This window comes from Nerophis lumbriciformis, linkage group LG07 (assembly GCF_033978685.3).
Source record: "Nerophis lumbriciformis linkage group LG07, RoL_Nlum_v2.1, whole genome shotgun sequence".
In the NCBI taxonomy this organism is placed as follows: Eukaryota; Metazoa; Chordata; class Actinopteri; order Syngnathiformes; family Syngnathidae; genus Nerophis; species Nerophis lumbriciformis.
In genome coordinates, this window is record NC_084554.2 from 25,206,401 (window position 1) to 25,230,677 (window position 24,277).

At 40.5% G+C, this 24,277-nt stretch overlaps 1 protein-coding gene across 4 annotated transcripts in view; it reads left to right on the plus strand.

Moving 5' to 3' along the window:
- sema5a (sema domain, seven thrombospondin repeats (type 1 and type 1-like), transmembrane domain (TM) and short cytoplasmic domain, (semaphorin) 5A) overlaps positions 1–24,277 on the plus strand; it is a 393,767-nt gene that overhangs the window by 217,403 nt on the left and 152,087 nt on the right. For all 4 annotated transcript variants that reach the window (XR_012050550.1, XR_012050549.1, XM_061965607.2 and 1 more), the window contains exons 7-8: positions 6,330–6,543; positions 17,119–17,404. Coding sequence is in view for 2 of the 4 variants with exons in the window: in XM_061965607.2 (XP_061821591.1) it covers positions 6,330–6,543; positions 17,119–17,404 (500 nt within the window). In the remaining 2 variants the exon portion in view is untranslated. The remainder of the gene's footprint in view (positions 1–6,329; positions 6,544–17,118; positions 17,405–24,277) is intronic.

A 24,277-nucleotide genomic window follows, 5' to 3' on the forward strand; every position in this document is an offset into this window, starting at 1 on the left:
TGTTTTTTTCCTTTTTTTATTATGCATTTTCGGCAGGTGCGACTTATACTCCGGTGCGACTTATACTCCGAAAAATACGCTAATTCACGCGCTGACTAATAGCACACACACTTTTATAGTTTGCACATGCTATTTAGCACTTGCACTTTATTTACCCCCCGCGACCCGTAAGGGACAAGCGGTAAAAAATGGATGGATGGATGTTTAGATCAGGCGCTTAATGTGTGATTCCAATCCCTCTCTCACGGCCAGACAAATATACTCTTGACAATAAATAAAATAAGGAAAAAACACACACGACTGCGTTCTGCCTGTAAGACAGCTTTTCTCATAGTGAGAAATATTGTCACGTTTTATTGTCACGCGATCTTGTGTTGTCAAACCCCCACTAATGACTAATCGTAGACAGGTGCGCTCACCATCTCCCTCTAACCAGTGTAAAGGCTATACAGTCCAAACAGGAAACATAACATAAATAGACATAAGACTTACAAAATAAAAGCACAGAACCTGAAAATATGCCAGAAACAGAAAACTCAGAGCAGTCGTTTGAATATGTCAGGAAAAAAATCAACCATTTGCAGTCTCTTCTCTCAAAAGTGGAGAAGAAGAGTGAGGTGGAGGATATATTGTTTTTCTGTTTGATGGTCATAAACACAAGTACCGGTAGCAGAAGCTCAACCTAGTAAATCCTCTTTTTTTTTTCTAAGAATGAACGTGTTTGGACATTGACTCTGTTGAATAAACAAATCTGTTAAAACTAAATTTTTGCACAGCAGTCTTCCATGACTTCAAAAAGCCTTGATTATGGGCACTTCAAGACCCAGCTGCTGGTGACATGTATTTTCACTTTTTGGCTGGATGGAGCACAGCTAGCTGATCTGTCATCGCGTTTCCTATGAATGACCAGAACTGGCTCTTGCAATCCCATCAGTACCGAGCTTTCATCTCAGGGTCAGCCGAGCAGACGGTACGTGCTGTTTTGTTGTGGTTTGGGTGAGGCAGAGGTGGCCGCGGCGAAACGAAACTCCCTCCAATCGGGCTCGTAAAGTAAATTAAGAACTTGCCAATTCCCCGCCTGCTGAATGCTGTTTGTCCTGCCATGCTGGCTGCCTCGGTATAGCGTTAACAAAAAATGTGTGAGGGCGGAGAGGAGATTGAACTTTGAATGGGTCAAGGAGGAAAGTTATACTAAAACCTGTGCCACATTTGCGGAACCTTACTACGGTACAGGATATGGGACTTTGGGAGAGAGCGGTGTGCTTTTTGGACGAACTAGACTTGCATGAACTCTGAGTAAAGTCAAGTAATTGGCTGCATAGAGTCAAGAAACTGCAATAAAAGAATCGCTCGTATCGATCCCATACCAGTACAGTCTTCCCTCGTTTATCGCGGCCAATTGTTTCCAGGCCTGATAAGCGAATTTCCGCGAAGTAGTAATATTATTAAAAAAAATTATATTTTCATAGAGAGAGCATTTTACATTAGATATAGATATACATTAGAGCCATCTAAATGTGAATTAAAACCCATATAGACACATTTACACTCATTTCAGCCAACATAGTAACCATGAGTGTGTTTTACTTTAGATTACTTAGATTTAGACTTTATTTTATTGTCATTCAAATGTTAACTTTACTGTACAGATAAGAACAACATTTTGTTGCATTAGCTCGTTGTAGTGCAGGATAAAAGAGCAATAAGGTGCAGATATAAATAAATAGATTACTGTACAAATAAATATATTGCACTTTTGCATATGCATCCACCTTTATGGATGTATGTTATATTGTCTTTATATTCCAGCGAGTTAATCTGTTTTTGGGGGAAATTGAGGGGATTATTTTGATGTGTTCAAGAGTCTGATGGCCTGAGGGAAGAAGCTGTTACAGAACCTAGAGGTTCTGCTACGGAACCTCTTTCTAGAGTCCAGCAGTGAAAAGCGTCCTTGGTGTCGGGTGGAAGGAGTCTATACAGATTTTCTGAGCCCTGGTCAGGCAGCGGCTTTTTGCGATTTCCCGGATAGGAAGAAGATGAGTCCTGATGATCTTTTCCGCCGTCCTCACCACTCTCTGCAGAGACTTCACGTCTGAGGCACTGAGTTTACAGTACTCACCAGTAGCCCGGAGGGTCCCTCCATGTGTCACCCGGCCACTACAACGTAACATTCCGAGTAATTCCTCTGTTAGAACTGGGTTTCCATGGGCAGAAACCGCAGGCATAAGTTGTTCTGCTAAAACTTTTTTTCTTTTTGACAGTCGCCATTACAACTATTAGCTATGTTGTTAGCAGTGTCCTGCGTTGAAATTCCACACCGCTCAGCCAAATGCTCACTAGTGTCAAGTGGAATTGATGAACTCGAAGGTGAAAATATTTCTTGAATTAACATAAATCATCTCCACTTTGCATTGCCCAGACAGCTGCTGAGAGCTGATAGCTTGTTAGCATCACGTTGAGTCCTGGACCATCTCGCGTTTCGTCTTTTGACATTGCTCACGTCTGTTAGGTCTTGTCAAGAATGAGGACTCAGTTGCAGACGGGGAACGATTGGCGCAGGCTTTTATTCTGCAGTTTTCTAAGAACTCTTTTCAGACAGAGTGAACAAACAAATGGCTATAAACTCTAGACTTGATACACGAGAGTAACCATCAAAAGAAACGTAGCAGGGGGCGCAAAACAAACAGAAAATCACTCCCAAGGGAGGAAAAATGGCGATAGCAAAATATACACTGATCTAATAACAAAAAACAACAATCTATGATTAGCTACACAAAACGAAAATCGCTCACGAAGAGGAATAGAAAAAAAGCTATAAACAGAAACTTCACTATAAAGAGCTAAGAAAACTACAATATAGCTCGGTTGGTAGAGTGGCTGTGCCAGTAACTTGAGGGTTCCAGGTTCAATCCCCGCTTCCCCCATCCTAGTTATTGCCGTTGTGTCCTTGGGCAAGACACTTTACCCACCTGCTCCCAGTGCCACCCACACTGGTTTAAATGTAACTTAGATATTGGGTTTCACTATGTAAAGCACTTTGAGTCACTAGAGAAAAGCGCTATATAAATGTAATTCACTTCACTTCACTACAAACTAAAGCGCTCCAAGAGGAGGGAAAAAAGAAGGCAGAGCACTATGAAATTAGCTCAAACAAAACTGACCAAAAATGTTAGCAAATCAAAATCAGTTATCTTCTGAGGGTACAGAGAAATCAAATAATACAGCAAGGCAATACTTAGCGACTTGGACAAGACTGTGGAAGACGGCTGGAGGTACACGATCAGACGATTCACTCTGGCAACAAGTCAGGGGGAGACGAGGGCTATATACACATGAGGGAGGGTGACACAGGTGGGCACAATCAGGCAATCAGGAAAGACATCAGACCGGAGGAAGGGCAAGTGGCCTGAAAGAGAGGAGGATTAGACTTTCAACATAAAACAGGAAGTTCGCCAGACAACCCCAAAACAAGACTTCCCTCACCGCTTGCAGACGTCAAAGTCTCACCAATGTGGTGATGTGTTATTGAAGAGGCAGGGGCCAAAAATTAAGTCCATCAGAAAGTCGTTTGCCAAAAGTCGATTGTTGCGGCAAAGCTACAGCAGCACTGATATTAGCCGTTGTTGATGGCAGTGTTCACCCTTACACTGGAAACGGAAGTCCTGCTTGGTGAATATATTTATCGATCGCTACGACACACTCATAGAAAAAAAGACGAATAATACACTGTAATACATATAAGACTTCATTTAAAGGGGTCATATTATGTTTTTTTTTTACTTTTATCCATCATGTAATGGTGGTTCTTTGGTCAAAATGTTGCATAGACCATCTTCAAGCCGCTTTCTGACCGTTTTGTGGGCGGTCTAATTTACGTACCTACACTTCAACTGCGTCTTCTCCCTGTCAGCCATGTTGCAGTTTACTGACAGAAGTTGGACCCATAAGCTAATTTGTATTAAAAAATGGCAACAGGAGAGGATGCATGTGCATGTACTAGCCAGTCTGCCCAATAACAAGAGGATAGAGGAAAAAGAAGGAACTCATTGACTACAGCGTCAGACTACAATGGCGGACTTGCACAAAGATCTTCGGGTACATTTCTTCCATATATGGAGATATTCGCTGCTGTCACAAATGAGGAAAACGCCACAGTTGGGGAAACTTCAAACATCTCGTTTGAAGGAAGTATGAAGGAAGGCAAGTTTGTTTTATAAATATCTCCACCATTCCTCTGTGGTTTGATTTCAAATGTTGGGTGCTTTTGCTGATGCCAAATACACACAAACAGGAACAGGTAAGTAAGAACAGTTGGTTTTGCCTAATAGGTGCCCTTTAACCATACTTGCCAACCCACCGGAATTTCCGGGAGTCTCCCGAATTTCAGTGCCTCTCCCAAATATATCCCTGGACAACCATTCTCCCGAAGTTCTCTCGAACAAGGCACGCCCCCTCCAGGTCCATGCGGACCTGAGTGAGGACAGCCTGTCGTCACGTCCGCTTTTCCTTCATATAAACAGCGTGCCGGCCCAGTCACGTTATAACATCTACGGCTTTTGGAGAGTGCACAACTGCACACACAACAAGGAGACGAAGCTGAAGAACGAAGAAGAGACAGTCATGGCGACGACGAGTAAGAAGAAGTACGCTTGCAAGTCATCAGAGAGGGTGTTCAGCATGGTTAGAAAGAATAGAACGAGGATGGACAATTCAACCCTAAACTCACTCCTTTCCTGCAAATTAAATTTCACATATGCTGCCCATACCTATGCTCCTTCAAAGGCTGTGCTACTGGATGCAAACCATTGCACTTTCAAATACAACAATGAGTAGAGGAATGTTATGTGTGTGTATATGTGTAAATAAATGTGCCTTTGACACTTAATTTAGGCCAGAACATGCTTTTAAAAAAGTGCAGTGTAGTGAAGCCACAATATTTTAAGTGCGATGTAGCGAAGGACGACTACTTACCGTGCTATTATCCATTCAATTAGATTACCGTATTTTCCGCACTACGGACCTAGGCGCACCTAAAAACCTCCAATTTTCTCAAAAGCTGACAGTGCGCCTTATAATCCGGTGCGCCTTATATATGGACCAATATTGAGCCACAACAGGTCTCGCAACTACGGGATGCATAACGCAACCCCAGCTTCTACTGTAGCGTCTATTCTATGCGCCTTATAATGCGGTGCGCCTTATATATGAACAAAGTTTTAAAATAGGCCATTCATTGAAGGTGCGCCTTATAATCCGGTGCGCCTTATAGTGCGGAAAATACGGTAGATTGATAAACCAAGCTCAAGTGTTTTCTTAAAGTTAAAGTGCATCTGTCCATCTTTTGTTGGCTCTACAATATCTACACCTCATATAGTTACAGTACAAAACCACAGTGGACCACAATGCAGCTTGCATTGTGGGCCCATGTTCCAAATCTAGTCGTAACTTTTTCGGCCAAATCTCTATAGACAACTACAAGCAATTCCAAGATGCTAACTGTTAGCTTGCGTCCAATAGCCGAGGGCTGTTTGGCCTCACAAGTCTGAAAGTTTCATGTCAAGCTTTTTATCATTTACATCATTAATGCTCAGAACACTATTTAACTGAATGCATGAACTCACCATAACCCCTGTCAATGCCGTTATTTAACATTCCACAATAAGAGCTCAAATTATTGTATTCCGAATATCTTGTACTTCAAGGATGATTTCAATCGCCGTTGTATTAAACTGTTGAACGTACTTTTTGATACAACGCTGTGCATTGTAGGTCAGGGTCAAGTCACGGTCAAGCTGAAAAGTATATTTGTGCATTTCAAAATCACCTCCCTTGGATAGAAACGCATCCAGAAAAGATGTGGTTAAATGGGTTTTTAACCAGACAAACAGCTGCACAACATCACAAACCAAACAGGAAACGCTGACGCCAAGAAGACCTTTTAAGGAGCCTTATCATGTTTTACTGTATCATTGCATTTGGCAGCTGCTTTATTTGTGTAATTTATGCGGCTGATTGATTCCAAGTAGTCCCTGTGATTATGTTTCTATATATCTTTGATGTGTAAACCAAACAACATTGTAATACGTGCAGCATTTGCATACTGGCAGCACAAAACAAAACATTAGCAGAGCTCGCAGGTTTGCATGGTAATGTCGCCCTTTTATATGCAGTCTTATATTTTCCTGCCAGCATTCTGCGATGATGCATTATTTGGGGATATGTAGGGAATACATATAATTTCCAAGGATTTGTTATTTTGCTTTCCTTCTCACTCGACACTTACACTTATTTTGTATTATTTATGTTTATACATTATCTTTTCTTTCCAGCTGACAAATCTGACTGAGATCCACGATCAGTTCAGCGGAATGGCCCGGTGTCCTTACAATCCCCTTCACAACTCCACCGCTCTCATCACGTCCAACGGGGAGCTTTACGCAGCCACGGCCATGGACTTCTCCGGGCGAGACCCTGCCATCTACCGCAGCCTGGGCGGCCTGCCACCTCTGCGCACGGCCCAGTACAACTCCAAGTGGCTTAACGGTAGGCGGGTGGGGCTAATGGAACGAGAGTTAAGTTATTACCATTTTTGTGCTTTTTAATGTGAAGCACATGTTTTTGTTGGGGCGTTTTGGCCACCCAAATTAAATTGCCGATCGTCAAACCTCAGATTCAAGAGGATCAATGTGGATTCCGTCTTGGTCGTGGAATAACTGACCAGCTCTTTACTCTTGCGAGAATCGTGGAGAAGGCCTGGGAGTATGCCTATCCAGTCTTCATGTGCTTTGTGGATTTGGAGAAGGCGTATGACCGGGTCACCCGGGAGATCCTGTGGGAGGTGCTGAGGGAGTACGGGTTGAGGGTTGTGTCCGTGAGCTTGGATGTAGGTCGGATCCGTTTCCAGTGGGGGTTGGTCTCTGCCAGGGCTGCGCTCTGTCACCTATCCTGTTTGTGATTTTCATGGGCAGGATTTCTAGGCAGTCGTGACTATGGCATAAAGGGTATACGTCTCGGGGGGCTAAAGGTTGCGTCACTGCTGTTTGCAGATGATGTGGTCCTGATGGTACCATTGGTTCGTGACCTTCAGCTCTCACTGGATCGGTTCGCAGCCGAGTGTTCAGCGGCTGGAATGAGGATCAGCATCTCCAAATCTGAGGCCATGGTTCTCAGCAGGAAACCGATGGTTTGTACAGTCCAGGTAGAGAATGAGACTCTGTCCCAGGTGGAGGAGTTTACGTATCTCGGGGTCTTGTTCACAAGTGAGGGAAAGATGGAGAAGGAAATCAGCCAGAGAATCGTAGCAGCTGGGGCAGTATTGCAGTCTCTCTGCCGCACTGTTGTGACGAAACGAGAGCTTAGCCAGAAGGCAAAGCTCTCGGTCTACCGAGCTATCTACATTCCTACTCTCATCTATGGTCATGAAGTGTGGGTGATGACCGAAAGAATAAGATCGTCGATACAAGCGGCTGAAATTAGTTTCTTCAGAAGGTTGGCTGGCATCTCCCTTAGAGATAGGGTGAGAAGTTCAGTCACCCGAGAGAGACTCGCAGTAGAGCCGCTGCTCTTTCGCTTGGAAAGGAGCCAGCTTAGGTGGTTCGCGCAACTCGTGCGGATGCCTCACGAGCGTCTCCCTAGGGAGGTCCTCGTTGCACGTCCCACTGGGAGGAGACCCCGGGCAGGCCAAGGACCAGATGAGGGGGATTACATCTCCTCTCTGGTCTGGCAACGCTTCGGGATTCCCCAGGAGGAAGTTGCTAATTTTGCTCTAGAGAGGGAAGTCTTGGGGGTCTCTGCTGTAAATGTTGTCCCCGCGACCCGATTCCGGATAAGCGGTTTGAAATGGATTGATGGATGGTATTGACCTGAATACAAGACAACAGAAAAATATTTTAAAGACAATGTTTTTTTAAGTTGAAGGTAGCACTCAGTGCCGTCATCGTCTATTTGCGTGATTATGACGCATGTATTTTCTATTGACACTGTGGGAGGCAAAAAGTGAGCAAACCATTAAAGGGGAACATTATCACAATTTCAGAAGGGTTAAAACCATTAAAAATCAGTTCCCAGTGGCTTATTTTATTTTTCAAAGTTTTTTTCAAAATTTTACCCATCACGCAATATCCCTAAAAAAAGCTTCAAAGTGCCTGATTTTAACCATCGTTATATGCACCCGTCCATTTTCCTGTGACGTCACACAGTGATGCCAATACAAACAAACATGGCGGATAGAACAGCAAGGTATAGCGACATTAGCTCGGATCCAGACTCGGATTTCAGCGGCTTAAGCGATTCAACAGATTACGCATGTATTGAAACGGATGATTGTAGTGTGGAGGCAGGTAGCGAAAACGAAATTGAAGAAGAAACTGAAGCTATTGAGCCATATCGGTTTGAACCGTATGCAAGCGAAACCGACGAAAACGACACGACAGCCAGCGACACGGGAGAAAGCGAGGACGAATTCGTTGATCGCCTTCTAACCAACGATTGGTATGTGTTTGTTTGGCATTAAAGGAAACTAACAACTATGAACTAGGTTTACAGCATATGAAATATGTTTGGCAACAACATGCACTTTGAGAGTGCAGACAGCCCATTTCAGGCGCGCTAAAAACATATTTTTCCACGATTTCAGCACTCAGGTTAACCATACCTAAATAGACACAAAATACTGCATTACACAAGACTACCCGAATGTACTCGAATGATTGAAAAAAAAAAAAAGTTTTTAAGCTAAATTATTGGTAAACACAGTTTATGTATAATCATTTACGTAAAACCGCGAGTAATGAATAAAGTTTTCATCAATTAATATATTCTGTAGACATACCCTCATCCGCTCTCTTTTCCTGAAGGCTAATCTGTCCAGTTTTGGAGTTGATGTCAGCAGGCCAGGGAAGCTAGGGTCTTTATCGTTGGAAATGCATCTGCTTTGAGTGTCGAAGGATATCCACACATTCTTGCCATCTCTGTCGTAGCATAGCTTTCGTCGGTAAAGTGTGCGGAACAAACGACTGACCATTTCGTCGGCTTTCCCCACACCCTCGTATTTTGAACAAATTTCGTCCAATTTCTTGCCACTTTCGCATCTTTGGGCCACTGGTGCAACTTGAATCCGTCCCTGTTCGTGTTGTTACACCCTCCGACCACACACCGACGAAAGTGAGAAAATGGCGGATTGCTTCCCGATGTGACGTCATGTTGTGACGTCATCGCTCCGAGAGCGAATAATAGAAAGGCGTTTAATTTGCTAAAATTCACCCATTTAGAGTTCGGAAATCGGTTAAAAAAATATATGGTCTTTTTTCTGCAACATCAAGGTATATATTGACGCTTACATAGGTCTGGGGATAATGTTCCCCTTTAAAAGTAAAACAATATGTTTTAAAATACTAATTAACTTTTCTCTGTTGCTACCTTTTGTTGTTTTTTTAATGTCACAAACATGACTGCTGGTAAGTGTTTATAGATGGGCAGAGGTGTCAAACTCATTTTTATTTGGGGCCATGTCACAATTATGGCTGCCCTCGGAGGGATGCATGTAACAGTGAATATTTAGGAATATAAACGTATATTAGCCTCGTCACAAAATAATTTTTTTACTGATTGCTTTGAAATCGTAAGTCAAGATGACGTGGATATTTAAGTGTTTATTTTTGATAACAAAAAAAATGTTTTGAACATAAGATAATAGTAAAGTGTACAACATTTTTCTGTCAAAATTGAAAGAACAAATACATTTAGCCAGAAAATGTTTTTTTTTTTTTTTTAAGCCTTTCGCAGGCCACATGAAAAAATGTGTCTGGCCACATAAATTGAAGTGGCGGTCCGCAATAAAATGATGTTATGGGCCACACAAAATGATATTGCAGGCCACGTTAGAATGATGTGACGGGGCACATTAAAATGAGGTAGCAGGCCACATTAAATGAAGTGACAGGCTATTTGGCCCCCGTGTCCTTGAGTTTGACACCTGTGGGGCAGGGGGACATAGCCTGCTGCTTGTTGAAGGATATACGTCAGATGTTTCAATAACACAAAATAAGTCGCTTTTCCTAAAAACAATGTAGAATGGTCTGAATACTCGCTAAATATAAATATAAAATAAGTAGCGGATTAAAGTCTTGAATTTAAGGTAATAGCTGCAGAAGCTATTACGTACGCCCGCGAGGCAGATCAGACCCGTAAACAGGCTTTATTCCGGCCCACGTTACGAGTTTGCCAAGTATAAAAATTAGCTAAAATGTTTTGATAAAAAAAACTGCTGTTCTAAATGTGTCCACTGGATGTCACAATAGCAATGCTGTTAGGTAAGCAAGCGGTTTGTACGGTGATATAAAGGTACCCGGCTCCTCCCCCTCAACATAAATAAAACATAAAACATTGTACGTCTTCTGCTTCGACACATGGTTATTTAGCACCCTCATTGCCCCAAAATGTCTCTGTCAAAAAAGAGAAAAGCAAACACAAAGTGTAACCCTCTTGAATTGTTTCTACCTCCTTTTGCATGGTTTGTTGAGTTAGCACAGGTTTAATATGTGGACATGACACATGAAGTATTTGATACCTAGAAGAGTTTTTTTTATTATTTACTATGTATTTTGTCTTTTGTTCGATCCCAGATAAGCTGTGACTTAAAGTTTAATGGCTTTGTTGATACACTGAAACAAAGTCCTTTGTTGAGTATTTGAAACTGCACCAATTATTTCGACAGAATTTTCTACTATTTCGAAGTGTTTTGTCGAGACGATTGTTTGTGATTTGTACATTTTCAGAAAGTGCTTTTTCTATTGTTGGCCAAAGTAAAACAAAGAAAACAATCTAAACTTGTCTTTACTCTTAAGTTATCATGCCATGATTTTACCAGTCTGGCCCACTTGGTAATAGATTCTCCATGCGGCTCTTGAGCTAAAATTAGTTTGTGGAAGACCCTTGCTTCCGGGTGAGTTTTCAGGACCATCAACGAACGACATCATCGGGAGCAGGTTTAGACTTCTTTCTTTTTCAATATAAGAAAGTCTTTTGCTGGCCGCTTTTCAGCTCCGGCTCCACCTGCTGCTCGATCCGCTTCCCGCTTTTCAGCCGGCCGCGTCTCCGTCTTCGTCGTCTCGCTCTCGCTGTGGACTGTGCTACGCGTCTTGCCTCTGGCTCTCCACCTCTCCTCTCGTCTCTCTCAGCTGTCACGCTTTTATACACAGACAGATTATCTGATTGTGCCCAGCTGCCCGACCCACGCACCTGTAGTCCATTTGGACGCGGGTCTGCAGGCCACGCCTCCTCGCTGCCATCTTGGAGCGGGCCCCGGTGTCGGACCGCTGGCCCCGCCTCTCCACAGAGTTATACGCCCCTTCTCTACACTGATGCCTCCTGCAACATCCTTTTATTCTCTGGCAGATCAGATAAGTTTGTGCGTATACCACCACGTACTATACAGTGATGGTTATGGTTATGGTATTAATTGATTTCGAACATGCGTACAGTTACAATATGGTACATCACATATTTATAGTTTCTTATTGCAGCATGTACAAAAAGTAGTAGAAAGAAGCAGGGCTTGTTTAAATCTACCCCTTTTCCGTTTCATCGTCATTTGTAACACATTTGTTTGTTCACTTCCTGTACTCGATCTGTAATCCATCCATCTTCTTCCACTTATCCAAGGCCGGGTTGCGGGGGAGCAGTCGAAGCAGAGAAGCCCAGACTTCTCTCTACCCAGCTACTTCGTCCAGTTCCCGAGGCGTTCCTAGGCCAGCTGGGCAAACATAGTCTCACCAACGTGTCCTGGGTCTTCTCCGTGGCCTCCTACCAGTCAGATGTGCCCTGAACACCTCCCCAGAGAGGTGTCCGGGGCCCATCCTAACCAGATGTCCGTGCCACCTCATCTCCTCTCAATGAGGAAGAGCAACGACTTTACTCCGAGCCCTGGGAGAGCTCTGCCATTTTACGGATAAAACTCATTACAGCCGCTTGTATCCGAGATGTTGTCCTTTCGGTCATAAACCATAGGTGAGGATAGGAACGTAGATTGACCGGTAAATTGAGAGCTTTGCCTTCCGGCTTAGCGCCCTCTTTACCACTATGGACTGACACTGTGAATTTTATTTATATAAATCACAGAATGTTAAACAAAATAATAAGAAAAAATCCAACTCCAAACTAATCCCATCTTTACAATACTTAGAATATAAATATACAACAGCATCAATAACTACATGAGGCAATTCCTGAATGAATTGCGTGTGAATGCTCCAATGCTGAAGTTGAACTGAAATCCTGGAATTTTTTTTTAGAATTGTTGAATTCGAGCACACAATTCCCAAACAGGCTGAATATTTTTGAAGTTGGAACGGCTTGAATCAGATGAAAAATGTGGGGGTTGTGGAACTTTGAAGAATGTCCCATTGATTTCATTGGGAATTTTCCCAAAATGTGATAATTTTGTGAAAAGCGGGAATTTAAAAAAAAAAATTGTAAAAACTTGAATGGTCTTAATGAGTTGAAATGGTTGGTGTTAAAACCGGGAATTTTTCCAGTTCAAAAAACAACTTCGTTTTTTGTCCTGATTAAGAGGAATGTTTTGACGGTAGAATGGTTGAAATGCATTGAAAAATGTGGAAGGAGTAGTCGCCAGAACAAAGGGTGGAAATAGGGCTATGGAAAAGCAGGAATTCTGGAAAATCCTGGAATTTTTTTTAACTTGGAAAAATTATAGTTTGAATTTCTAGAATGGGTGGAATAGTTTGAATCGGTTGAAAAATGTGGAAATGAGAAAATTGTCCCGGAAAACCTGGAATTCTGGGAAATCTGGGAATAGGCTGCACAGTTTGAAGTTGGAATGGTTTGAATCGGGTGAAAAATGTGGAAGGTAGAGAGCGCCAAAATCTGGAGAAGAAGAAGAAGAAGTTGAAGTTGAATAATGAATAGATGAATTTTGGTGTAGAAAACCATGTGTGAATGCTTTGGAGCATTCACACAATAATAATCAACCAATCAATCAGTCAGTCAATCGAAGATTATTTATATAGCTCTTAATCACAAATGTCTCAAAGGGCTTCACAAATTACAATTCTGTAATCCCACATCAGGGCAAGAAAGAACTCAACCCTATAAGAACAATGAGAAACCTTGGAGGGGACCGCAAATGTGAGGACCCCCCCCTGGGCGACCAGTGCAATGAACGTCGAGTGGATCTACTTAATATTGTGAGAGTCCAGTCCATAGTGAGGCCAGCAGAGTATCCTCTTGCATGTGGATAAGACAGCAGCGCAGAGACATCACCGACTGATGCACAGAGGAGTGGTCTTGACTTGGAACAGCTAGCGCAACCTCCAAGGAAACTGATCCGTTGCCACCTAAAAACCTCTCCACGGAGGAGAGGGGGGCAGAGCAGAAAAGAGAGAGGGCAGATCAACTGGTCTAAAAAATAAGTCTATTTAAAGGTTAGGTTGTATAAATGAGTTTTAAGAATGGACTTAAATGCCTTTACTGAGGTAGCATCTCTAACTGCATTCCAGAGTACTATAGCCCGCAGACTTCTTTTTGGGTTCTGGGAATCACTAATAAGCCAGAATTTTTGAAATGTAGGTTTCTGGCCGGAACGTAGGGTACAATACAATCAGTAAGATAGGATGGAGCTAGATCATTTAGTATTTTAGACGTAAGTAGTAAAACCTTAAAGTCACATCTTAAGTGCACAGGAAGCCAGTGCAGGTGAGCCAGTATAGGCGTAATATGATCAAACTTTCTTGTTCTTGTCAAAGGTCTAGCAGCCGCATTTTGTACCAACCGTAATCTTTTAATGCTAGACATAGGGAGACACGAATATAATACGTTACAGTAATCGAGACGAGACGTAACAAACACATGAATAATGATCTCAGCGTCGCTAGTGTACAAAATGGAACACATTTTTGCGATATTACGCAGATGAAAAAAGGCCGTTTTAGTTACACAGTTGGGTTGAAGATAATACCCAGATTCTTTACCGAGTTGCCTTGTGTAATTGTTTGGTTGTCAAATGTTAAGGTGGTATTATTAAATAGATGTCGGTGTCTAGCAGGACCGATAATAAACAGCTCCGTTTTCTTAGCGTTAAGGTGCAAAAAGTTGCTGGACATCCATTGTTTAATTTTGTTTAGACACACCTCCAGCTGACTACAGTCTGCCATGTTGGTCAGCTTTAGGGGCATGTAGAGTTGGGTCTCATCAGCATAACAGTGAAAGCTAACACCAGATTTGTGTATGATGTCGCCTAGCGGCAGCATGTAGATACTAAAGAGTGCAGGGCCAAGAACCGAACCCTGTGGAACTCCACACATTACCTTAACATAACATGTTGTTATGGGAGATGCACTACATCCTGTCAGTAGGATAGGAGTTAAACCAAGAAAAGGCTAAGTCTGACAATAATATCAATAATAGTTCTCTCCCTACCATCCAATATACAAAACCTATTCCAGGATAGAGATGCTCACCATAGTTACAGTCTAAGCGGAAACAACAAATTATATTTTCCTAAATTTAGAACAACTTTAAAATTAATGTGCATGTCAGTGCGTGGAGTAAGTGGAACAACTTAGGGGACGAGTTAAAAACCTGTTCTAACATGATTCAATTTAAAAGACTGTTTAAAAAAGAAGTACTGAAGAAGTACGAGAAGGAAAGAGTGATGCTCTCAGCACAGAGCGATGAGAGAGAGGTGTATGGTCAGAGAGTGTTTGGGCCTGTGTGTGTGTGAATGTGTGTTTTGTCTCGTCTTGTCTTGTCTCATAGTAACAGTGGTACTATTGTATTGTTAGTGTACAGGAGCTTTTCTTGTTTTTGTTTGTATAGTATTGTTCTTGTATTATATTGTTTATGTTAAATGTGGAATGAGTGAGAGGGGTTGGGATATTATAAGCATTTGCTTCATCCAACCCCTTTTCAAGCCTTGCATAAATGTCTCTGCCAAAATGTAAAAAAAAAAAGTGTGTTGTACTGTGCAGGTTTGCATACTTGCCAACCCTCCCGGATTTTCCGGGAGACTCCTGAAATTCAGCGCCTCTCCCGAAAACCTCCCGGGACACATTTTCTCCCGAAAATCTCCCGAAATTCAGGCGGAGCTGGAGGCCACGCCCCCTCCAGCTCCATGCGGACCTGAGTCCGCTTTCCCACAATATAAACAACGTGCCTGCCCAATCATTATAACTGTAGAATGATCGAGGACAAGTTTTTGGTTTCTTATGTGGGTTTATTGTTAGGCAGTTTCATTAACGTCCTCCCAGCGCGGTAACAACACACAACAACAGCAGTCACGTTTTCGTCTACCGTAAAGCAGTTCGTCTGCCGTAAACAGCAATGTTGTGACACTCTTAAACAGGACAATACTGCCATCTAGTGCATTTGATGAAAGCACTTTTGTGCGTGCCACACAGCAATGCATCATCAGAGATGGTGTTCAGCATGGTTAGAAAAATAGTGACAGAGAATAGAACAAGGATGGACAATTCAACCCTTAACTCAACAATGAGTAGATGAGTGTTATGTGTGTGTATATGTGTAAATAAATGAACACTGAAATTCAAGTATTTCTTTTATTTATATATATATATATATATATATATATATATATATATATATATATATATATACTGTATATATATATATATATGTATATATATATATATATATATATATATATATGTATGTATATATATATATATACTGTATATATATATATATGTATATATATATATATATATTAAAAATGTGTATATATGTATATATATACATATAGATATGTATATATATATATATATATATATATATATATATATATATATATGAAATACTTGACTTGGTGAATTCTAGCTGTAAATATACTCCTCCCCTCTTAACCACGCCCCCACCCCCCACCTCCCGAAATTGGAGGTCTCAAGGTTGGCATGTATGCAGGTTTGAAATAAATAATTCAATTCAATTCAATTCAGTTCTAGCTAAAAAAAAAAGATTAAAAAAAAAAAAGAGTAATTTTTTTTAAATCGATTCTCAAATTATGAATCAATTTCAAATCGGAAAAAATAAAAATCGCATTTGGATGTCAACCAATTTTTTGGAGCACACTTTAATTTGGCAGTAGACCTAAAATAGAAGATTCAAGACAGTTTACATTTTTGTGCCGATAATATCGATACAAGTAAGTACAAGTATATCATAATTGGTACCCCCAATCATTAGGCATTACAAAGGTTTCCCTGATACATTATGGACATTAACAACAAAGCATTTCTAACAGCTCCAACTTTGCATTGAGGTAAAACTGCACCACACAGTATGCAGACAGTTAAAAGATGAAACCAGGATATTAAAAACTGTAATAGGTGATTTATAAAACACGTAAAAGTGCCAGATGCTTATCTGACAAGAGAGTACATCTTCTCCAGTGTCTTGGTTGAAGGATTACTTTCCTCCCCCAATTCATCATTTAGCTGGAAATGAAGATCCTTGTTGTAAAAAATCACTTCAACCACTTATAAACTGGCATTAAATATTTATATCCCTCACATATTCATGTCAATGAATATAAAAATGCTTAAGGATTCCATAGAAAGGAAAATGTATTTCAGTGCACACCTCAGGTGTTTGGGGTCTTTTTTGTTGGCCATATAAACCCAAAATTGGAATAATAAATTAAAAGTCACCACATGTGCACCTTTTTATAGGGAAAATGGGAAGAAAAAGAAATTCCTCCCTCCTGCTCCGCTGTTTGACGGCGCTGAGGAGATGGAAGTGTGGAAGGAGGGGGGCTGCTACACTTCCATTTAAAGATGAATTAAATCACTGCCAAGGAGAATAAAGTGTGCGGTTAGGATCTAATAATGTCATACATAAAAGATGAACGTGGTTGCTGTGGCGGTGCATGTCGCTGGGCTTGTGTGTTTCTGACAGGGTGAGAACTATTACGCTTCACCTCTTTGGGCCATTTCTCATCTCAACCTTTAGAATGAAAAATGAGTTTTCCTGTCAGAACGCAAATCCATTAATAATAACGTTGGCCTGTTATTAATGCTGATCTCCTGCCGCACACTCGTATGCTGTGTGAGTCAATCACTCAGAACTGTTTTTTTCCCCCTGCAACAGAACCAAACTTTGTGTCATCCTACGACATCGGCAACTTCACCTACTTCTTCTTTCGGGAGTACGCTGTCGAGCACGACTGCGGTCGCACCGTCTTCTCCCGGGCGGGCCGCGTGTGCAAGAACGACATCGGCGGACGCTTCCTGCTGGAGGACACGTGGACGACGTTCATGAAGTCCAGGCTCAACTGTTCCAGACCGGGAGAAATCCCCTTTTACTACAACGAGCTGCAGGGGACCTTCTACCTGCCCGAGCTGGAGCTGCTCTACGGCATCTTCACTACCAATGTGTAAGTTTCACCAAAACACCACAATATCACAACTTTTAATTTGGACCAGCAGCATAGCTAGCAACTTCCATGACTTCATGCCTTATTCACTGATAAAGTAAGGAAAATGATGACTTTATTCCCCACCCCACACTAAACCTAACATCACCGCCCCACATACGGTGCATCCGGGAATTATTCACAGCGCTTAACTTTTTCCACATTTTGTTATGTAACAGCCTTATTCCAAAATAAAATTATTTCATTTTTGTCCTCAAAATTCTACACACAATTCACCATAATAACAATGTGACATGTTTTTTGTTTTAGTTTTGCAAATGTATTTTAAAAAAATTGTAAAATTATTAACATATTGGCTCTTAAGTACTTATTAATGCCCTCTTCTGCATGGCCTTATTATACAACCAGTAAGCCATTAACTAAGAGTCTTCCCTCAATAACCTCAGAATTATTGCTTATTAATAACCCTAACGCTTATATGTTCCCCTAGTGTCCAAATAACTCTAAATTAAGTCTTTGTTACTTAAAATATGTTCCCCATACTGAAGTGTTACCAAATAAATACACGTACATAATAAGTATTCACAGCCTTTGCTCAATACTTCGTTGATGCACTTTTGACAGCAAAAAACAAGGATTAGATGATCATATATCTAGAATCTAGATGATGTGATTGTAAACCGGTTTCCCTCTTGCATGTTTACACTCCCATCCATCCAGCATTATGTCCATTGTGTCAGTTTTACCAACATGATAACTCAGAAGCACAGTAGATGATGCATTCCATTATCAGCAAGCCCACAATATTTACATGTTTATGTCTTAGGTTCATCAATAATGTGTTTTATCAAGCATTCCAAACTAGTGGTGTAATTAGGCCTTTTCATGACAGCTAAAGGCTCCCTAAACTATTCTTAAACCTGCCTAAATTATTTGGTATTTTATTCTTCTTTTTTTAAGTCCTGGGTTTTTATTTTTAAGTAGTGCAGACACTTTTAATATACAGCAGCTAGAATGAGAGTTTTACAACCTGGCATGTCTTATTTACTTGATGAATATACCAAGTATCCCCTTACTTCATAGTGTAAGGTAGAGATTAGCGGATTCACGTAGGATGAGCATTAGTGGATAAAAATACCTCATTATTGATATAATTAGTGTACTTTATTATTATTAGCCTTTATTTAACCAGGTAAAATCCCATTGAGATCAACGATTTCTTTTCCAAGGGAGACCTGGCCAAGAGGGCAGCAGCAAGGTTACATTAAAAACAGTAAACAAATACATAAAACATCACATTTACAACATTAAAACTTGCTCACATGACACATGTGCATACAGACCAGGTAGACTGCAGTCCTTTCACAGAAGCTTTAAACTCATTCAACGTAACTAGGGTTTGAAGTTTAATATTCGATTGTAGGTTATTCCAAGCCTTTGGTGCTGAAAACCTAAATGCTTTCTTGCCCAGTTCAGTTCTTACTTTGGGGACGACAAATTGCAGAACATTCATTGAACGAAGATTGTGACTTCCTTGTTTCTTTGTTAAAAGACAAGACAGATAAGATGGAGTGATACCCAGAATGGTTTTGTAGATGAAAACATACCAATGATTGAGGCATCGAGCATATAAAGATGTCCAGTTAACCATTGAGTATAACACACAATGGTGAGTAAGGGGAGCGCAGTTGGTGATGAATCTCAGTGCCCCGTGGTACACACTATCCAGCTTGTGGAGACAACCAGCAGTAGCATTCATGTACAACACATCTCCATAGTCAATAACAGGTAAAAAGGTTGTTTCCACCAATTTCTGTTTCACAGCAAAAGAAAAGCAATACTTGTTTCTATAATAAAATCCCAGTAAAAGTTTCAGTTTTTTTTTACAACATACTGAATGTGCTCCTTAAAACTCAAGTGGTCATCAATTAAAAATCCTAAATATTTAAAAGCAGATACTAACATAATTTGTTGCCCATTTCTTGTTAAAATGTTCTCACACAGTGCTGATCTTACAGTTTTTGATGTGGTAAAGAGCATACACTTTGTTTTTTTTGCATTTAAAAGGGTTGTACGATATACCGGAATTAGTATAGTACTGCCATACTAATTAATCATATTCGATACTATACTGCCTCTTAAAAGTACCGGTGTAATGTGTACACAAACGCCATGGGTGGATCTACACCTGACATCCACTGTAATGATACAAAGTACAATAGTGGATCTAGTCGATACTACTATGATTACATCGATATTTTTTGGCATCGCAATTAGAGATGATGTTTGTTAAGAAATTATCGATTTTGATGCCCTTATCGAACCGATTCCTTATCGATTCTCTTATCGAAACCAGATAGGTTGTTGTATATGGAAAAAAACACCCAATGCTTGGTTTGACAATAATATTTTTTAAGAAAAAAAAAAAAAAAGAATAAATAAATAAATATTGACTGTTGTTACCCCCCAAACATTATTAATACAATAAATGAATATTGACTGTTAGTGCCCCTTTAAGTGGGCCACCTAAGAAAAATACATGCAGGGAAAATCCTGCATTCATTTGTATTGTACAGCACTTTACATTTGAAGCAAATTTCAGAGTAATGGTGTTGTTTACTTTTTGCTCCATTACATGTCAGCAAAATACAATTATTAACCTACTTGTATTCGTCTGTGTTCACCAAGTTGAAGGGGAGGAGATTTTTCACCATCATTCTCGTTAGCCCTGCGAGTAATGTTGTTACACTCCTCCTCACTGATCTTGCTGCGCTCTGCGTTATACCTCGCCATGGTAAATGGGTTAACGCTCTGTGCTACAGAGCAAACACTGCCCTAGTCACTGGCTGTCATGAATGTCATAATCTGAAATAGGATAACGTTAACATTATCTTAATTCACATCTTGCAAGCACTAGTTTATTAGACAGACCTGCAAACTCTGGAGTGGTGTAGGCTACAAGATACCGTTAACGTTATCAGACACATACAAAAAGGCTAACGTATGATCCGTTAGCCACTGACTATGCTTGGGTATCATTAGTCTGGCTAACATTACTGCAGTCCTGGTTGACATAAGAGGTAACGTTATTTTAGCCTAAGGGCTACAAGTGAGCAGATATGGAAATTAACCTGCAACAGTTAACGTTAGTTACTCACCGGCACTATCACTGGGACTGCAGGTTGAAGCAGAGGAAAAGGGGCGTGCTTCGTCATCTCTGTCGCTGCTTCTCTACGTGTCGAAGACACGGCACGTTTCTCTAAACTTCAGGTTATGTACGGCCTGAAAATGTTTCAACATGTTTGTTGTACTGCTCCCCTTACAGGAAAGCGAAGCCTGGCAATAATTGCAGATAGCCATTTCCTCGTCGTATTTCTTAGTAAAGTGAAGCCATGCCTTGGAGCGTTTTTTTCCGGTCCATTGTTGTTGCTGCTTCTGCCGCCGAATGACTGAGTTTCGCCATTTCCTGTGACGTGCCACAGGACATTTCCTGTGACACGGGATTCGTTCCCAGGGATTCGAATAAAGAACCAAATCTTTTTCTTTACTATAGTGGCTTCGATAACGGGAACCGTTTCTCAAAAAGGGATTCGAATCCATGGAATTGATTCTATTCTTATCGAACAATTGGGAGAACCGGTTTTCGAACATCATTCCTAATCACAATATCTTCTTTCGTTTAAAAAAAAATTAATATTATGTTTATAAACTCAGGAAATATGTCCCTGGACACATGAGGACGTTGAATATGACCAATGTATGATCCTGTAACGACTTGGTATCGGATTGATACCCAAATTTGTGGTATCTTCCAAAACTAATGTAAAGTATCAAACAGAAGAAATAGTGATTATTACATTTTAACAGAAGTGTAGATAGAACATGTTGAAAGAGAAAGTAAGCAGATATTAACAGTAAATGAACAAGTAGATTAATAATTAATTTCTACCACTTGTCCTTAATAATTTTGACAAAATAATAGAATGGAAAGTGACACAATATGTTACTGGATATGTCAACAGCTAAATTCGGAGCCTTTATTTGTTCACTTACTAATAAAAACAAGTTGTCTTGTATGTTCACTATTTTATTTAAGGACAAACTTGCAATAACATATGTTTAATGTACCGTAAGATTTTTGTTAAAATAAAGCCAATAATGCAATTTTTTGTGGTCCCCTTTATTTAGAAAAGTACCGAAAAGTGTCGAAATACATGATGGTACCGGTACCAAAATATTAGTATCGGGACAACGCTCGTGTACTGTCTTTAAAAACTATTGATGCTGCTGTTTCAAACTTTATTCAAGGTTCATTGAATGCATCAGAATGATCTGCTATGAGATGCAAAAGTGAAACTTAAACATAACTGTCCGATGCTGCCACAAATAGATAATCTTACCTTTCTTCTTCTATCACATTATCCTGGTTCCCAAATGTTGACTGCATAAAAGTGAGCTTTGATGACGTTATGACGTGTGTGTAGAGTGAATGGCTAAGTGTTCCATGCTGGGTTTGCCGCGACCAGAAGGAATGAACCATCTTGCATTTTTGCGAGTTGTGTTATACATTCCTAATTTGGTTAATACAAGATTATTATTGAACTTTTGTTTTGTGAATGATTGATGGGTTCTACATGTAAAGCGACTTTGGGGACTTAGAAAAGCGCTATATAAATCCCAGTTATTATTATTATTATTATTAATAACTTTGACAACAAAATTTATTTTATCTTAACTTTTATGATGTCGTATTTTATAACTGACATATTTAAATGAAATAAATCTTCTCAAAAGCCCAGGCGTTGATCACGTGGCCCCCTCAAGAGGTCATGGCCTTAAGCAACCGCATAGATTAAACACACAAAAATAATTATTGTATTTCAGCAATCAAACTGAAGTTTAGTTTTGGTATATTTGTGTTTTTATTTTTAGTGGTTTCGCAGTTTCTGTACACTCCGCTTTTCCTATGATTTGGTTTTTGGCGAAAATGTTCACCTTAACTATGCCCCAGCTTTCATAAACCGTGGTGCCTAACAAACTACTGCGTTTTCCTGCGTATTCCTGTTGGTGCCTAAGTGGGGTTTTTTCTAATTGTGTTCGACTGCAAAATAGGCCAAAAATTGAGAGTGTGCCCGCACTTTGATAATGAAGGTGAAAAATACTTTTGAATTCAAGAAAGGATTTTTATCAAAGTTCAAAGATGGCTCTTCTCTTTGCCAGCAATAGGTTTCAATAAAGTGATGTTTAATGTTAATTTGTCCATTCCATTTACAGGTAAAAGCCAGTAAATTAGAATATTTTGAAAAACTTGATTTATTTCAGTAATTGCATTCAAAAGGTGTAACTTGTACATTATATTTATTCATTGCACACAGACTGATGCATTCAAATGTTTATTTCATTTAATTTTGATGATTTGAAGTGGCAACAAATGAAAATCCAAAATTCCGTGTGTCACAAAATTAGAATATTACTTAAGGCTAATACAAAAAAGGGATTTTTAGAAATGTTGGCCAACTGAAAAGTATGAAAATGAAAAATATGAGCATGTACAATACTCAATACTTGGTTGGAGCTCCTTTTGCCTCAATTACTGCGTTAATGCGGCGTGGCATAGAGTCGATGAGTTTCTGGCACTGCTCAGGTGTTATGAGAGCCCAGGTTGCTCTGATAGTGGCCTTCAACTCTTCTGCATTTTTGGGTCTGGCATTCTGCATCTTCCTTTTCACAATACCCCACAGATTTTCTATGGGGCTAAGGTCAGGGGAGTTGGCGGGCCAATTTAGAACAGAAATACCATGGTCCGTAAACCAGGCACGGGTAGATTTTGCGCTGTGTGCAGGCGCCAAGTCCTGTTGGAACTTGAAATCTCCATCTCCATAGAGCAGGTCAGCAGCAGGAAGCATGAAGTGCTCTAAAACTTGCTGGTATACGGCTGCGTTGACCCTGGATCTCAGGAAACAGAGTGGACCGACACCAGCAGATGACATGGCACCCCAAACCATCACTGATGGTGGAAACTTTACACTAGACTTCAGGCAACGTGGATCCTGTGCCTCTCCTGTCTTCCTCCAGACTCTGGGACCTCGATTTCCAAAGGAAATGCAAAATTTGCTTTCGTCAGAAAACATGACTTTGGACCACTCAGCAGCAGTCCAGCTCTTTTTTCCCTTAGCCCAGGTGAGACGCTTTGCGCGCTGTTTCTTGGTCAACAGTGGCTTGACACGAGGTATGCGGCAGTTGAAACCCATGTCTTTCAAGCGTCTCTTGGTGGTGGATCTTGAAGCACTGACTCCAGCAGCTGTCCACTCCTTCTGAATCTCCCCCACATTTTTGAATGGTTTTTTTTTTCACAATCTTGACCTGGGCGCGGTGATCCCTATCGCTTGTACACTTTTTCTGACCACAGTTTTTCCTTCCCTTTGCCTCTCCATTAATGTGTTTGGACACAGAGCTCTGAGAACAGCCAGCCTCTTCAGCAATAACCTTTTGTGTCTTTCCCTCCTTGTGCAATGTGTCGATGGTTGCCTTTTGGACAGCTGTCAAATCTGAAGTCTTCCCCATGTTTGTGTAGGCTTCAGAACTGGACTGAGAGACCATTTAAAGCCCTTTGCAGGTGTTTTGAGTTAATCAGCTGATTAGTTTGTGGCACCAGGTGTCTTCAAAATTTAACCCTAACACAATATTCTAATTTTGTGACACACGGAATTTTGGATTTTCATTTGTTGCCACTTCAAATCATCAAAATTAAATGAAATAAACATTTGAATGCATCAGTCTGTGTGCAATGAATAAATATAATGTACAAGTTACACCTTTTGAATGCAATTACTGAAATAAATCAAGTTTTTCAAAATATTCTAATTTACTGGC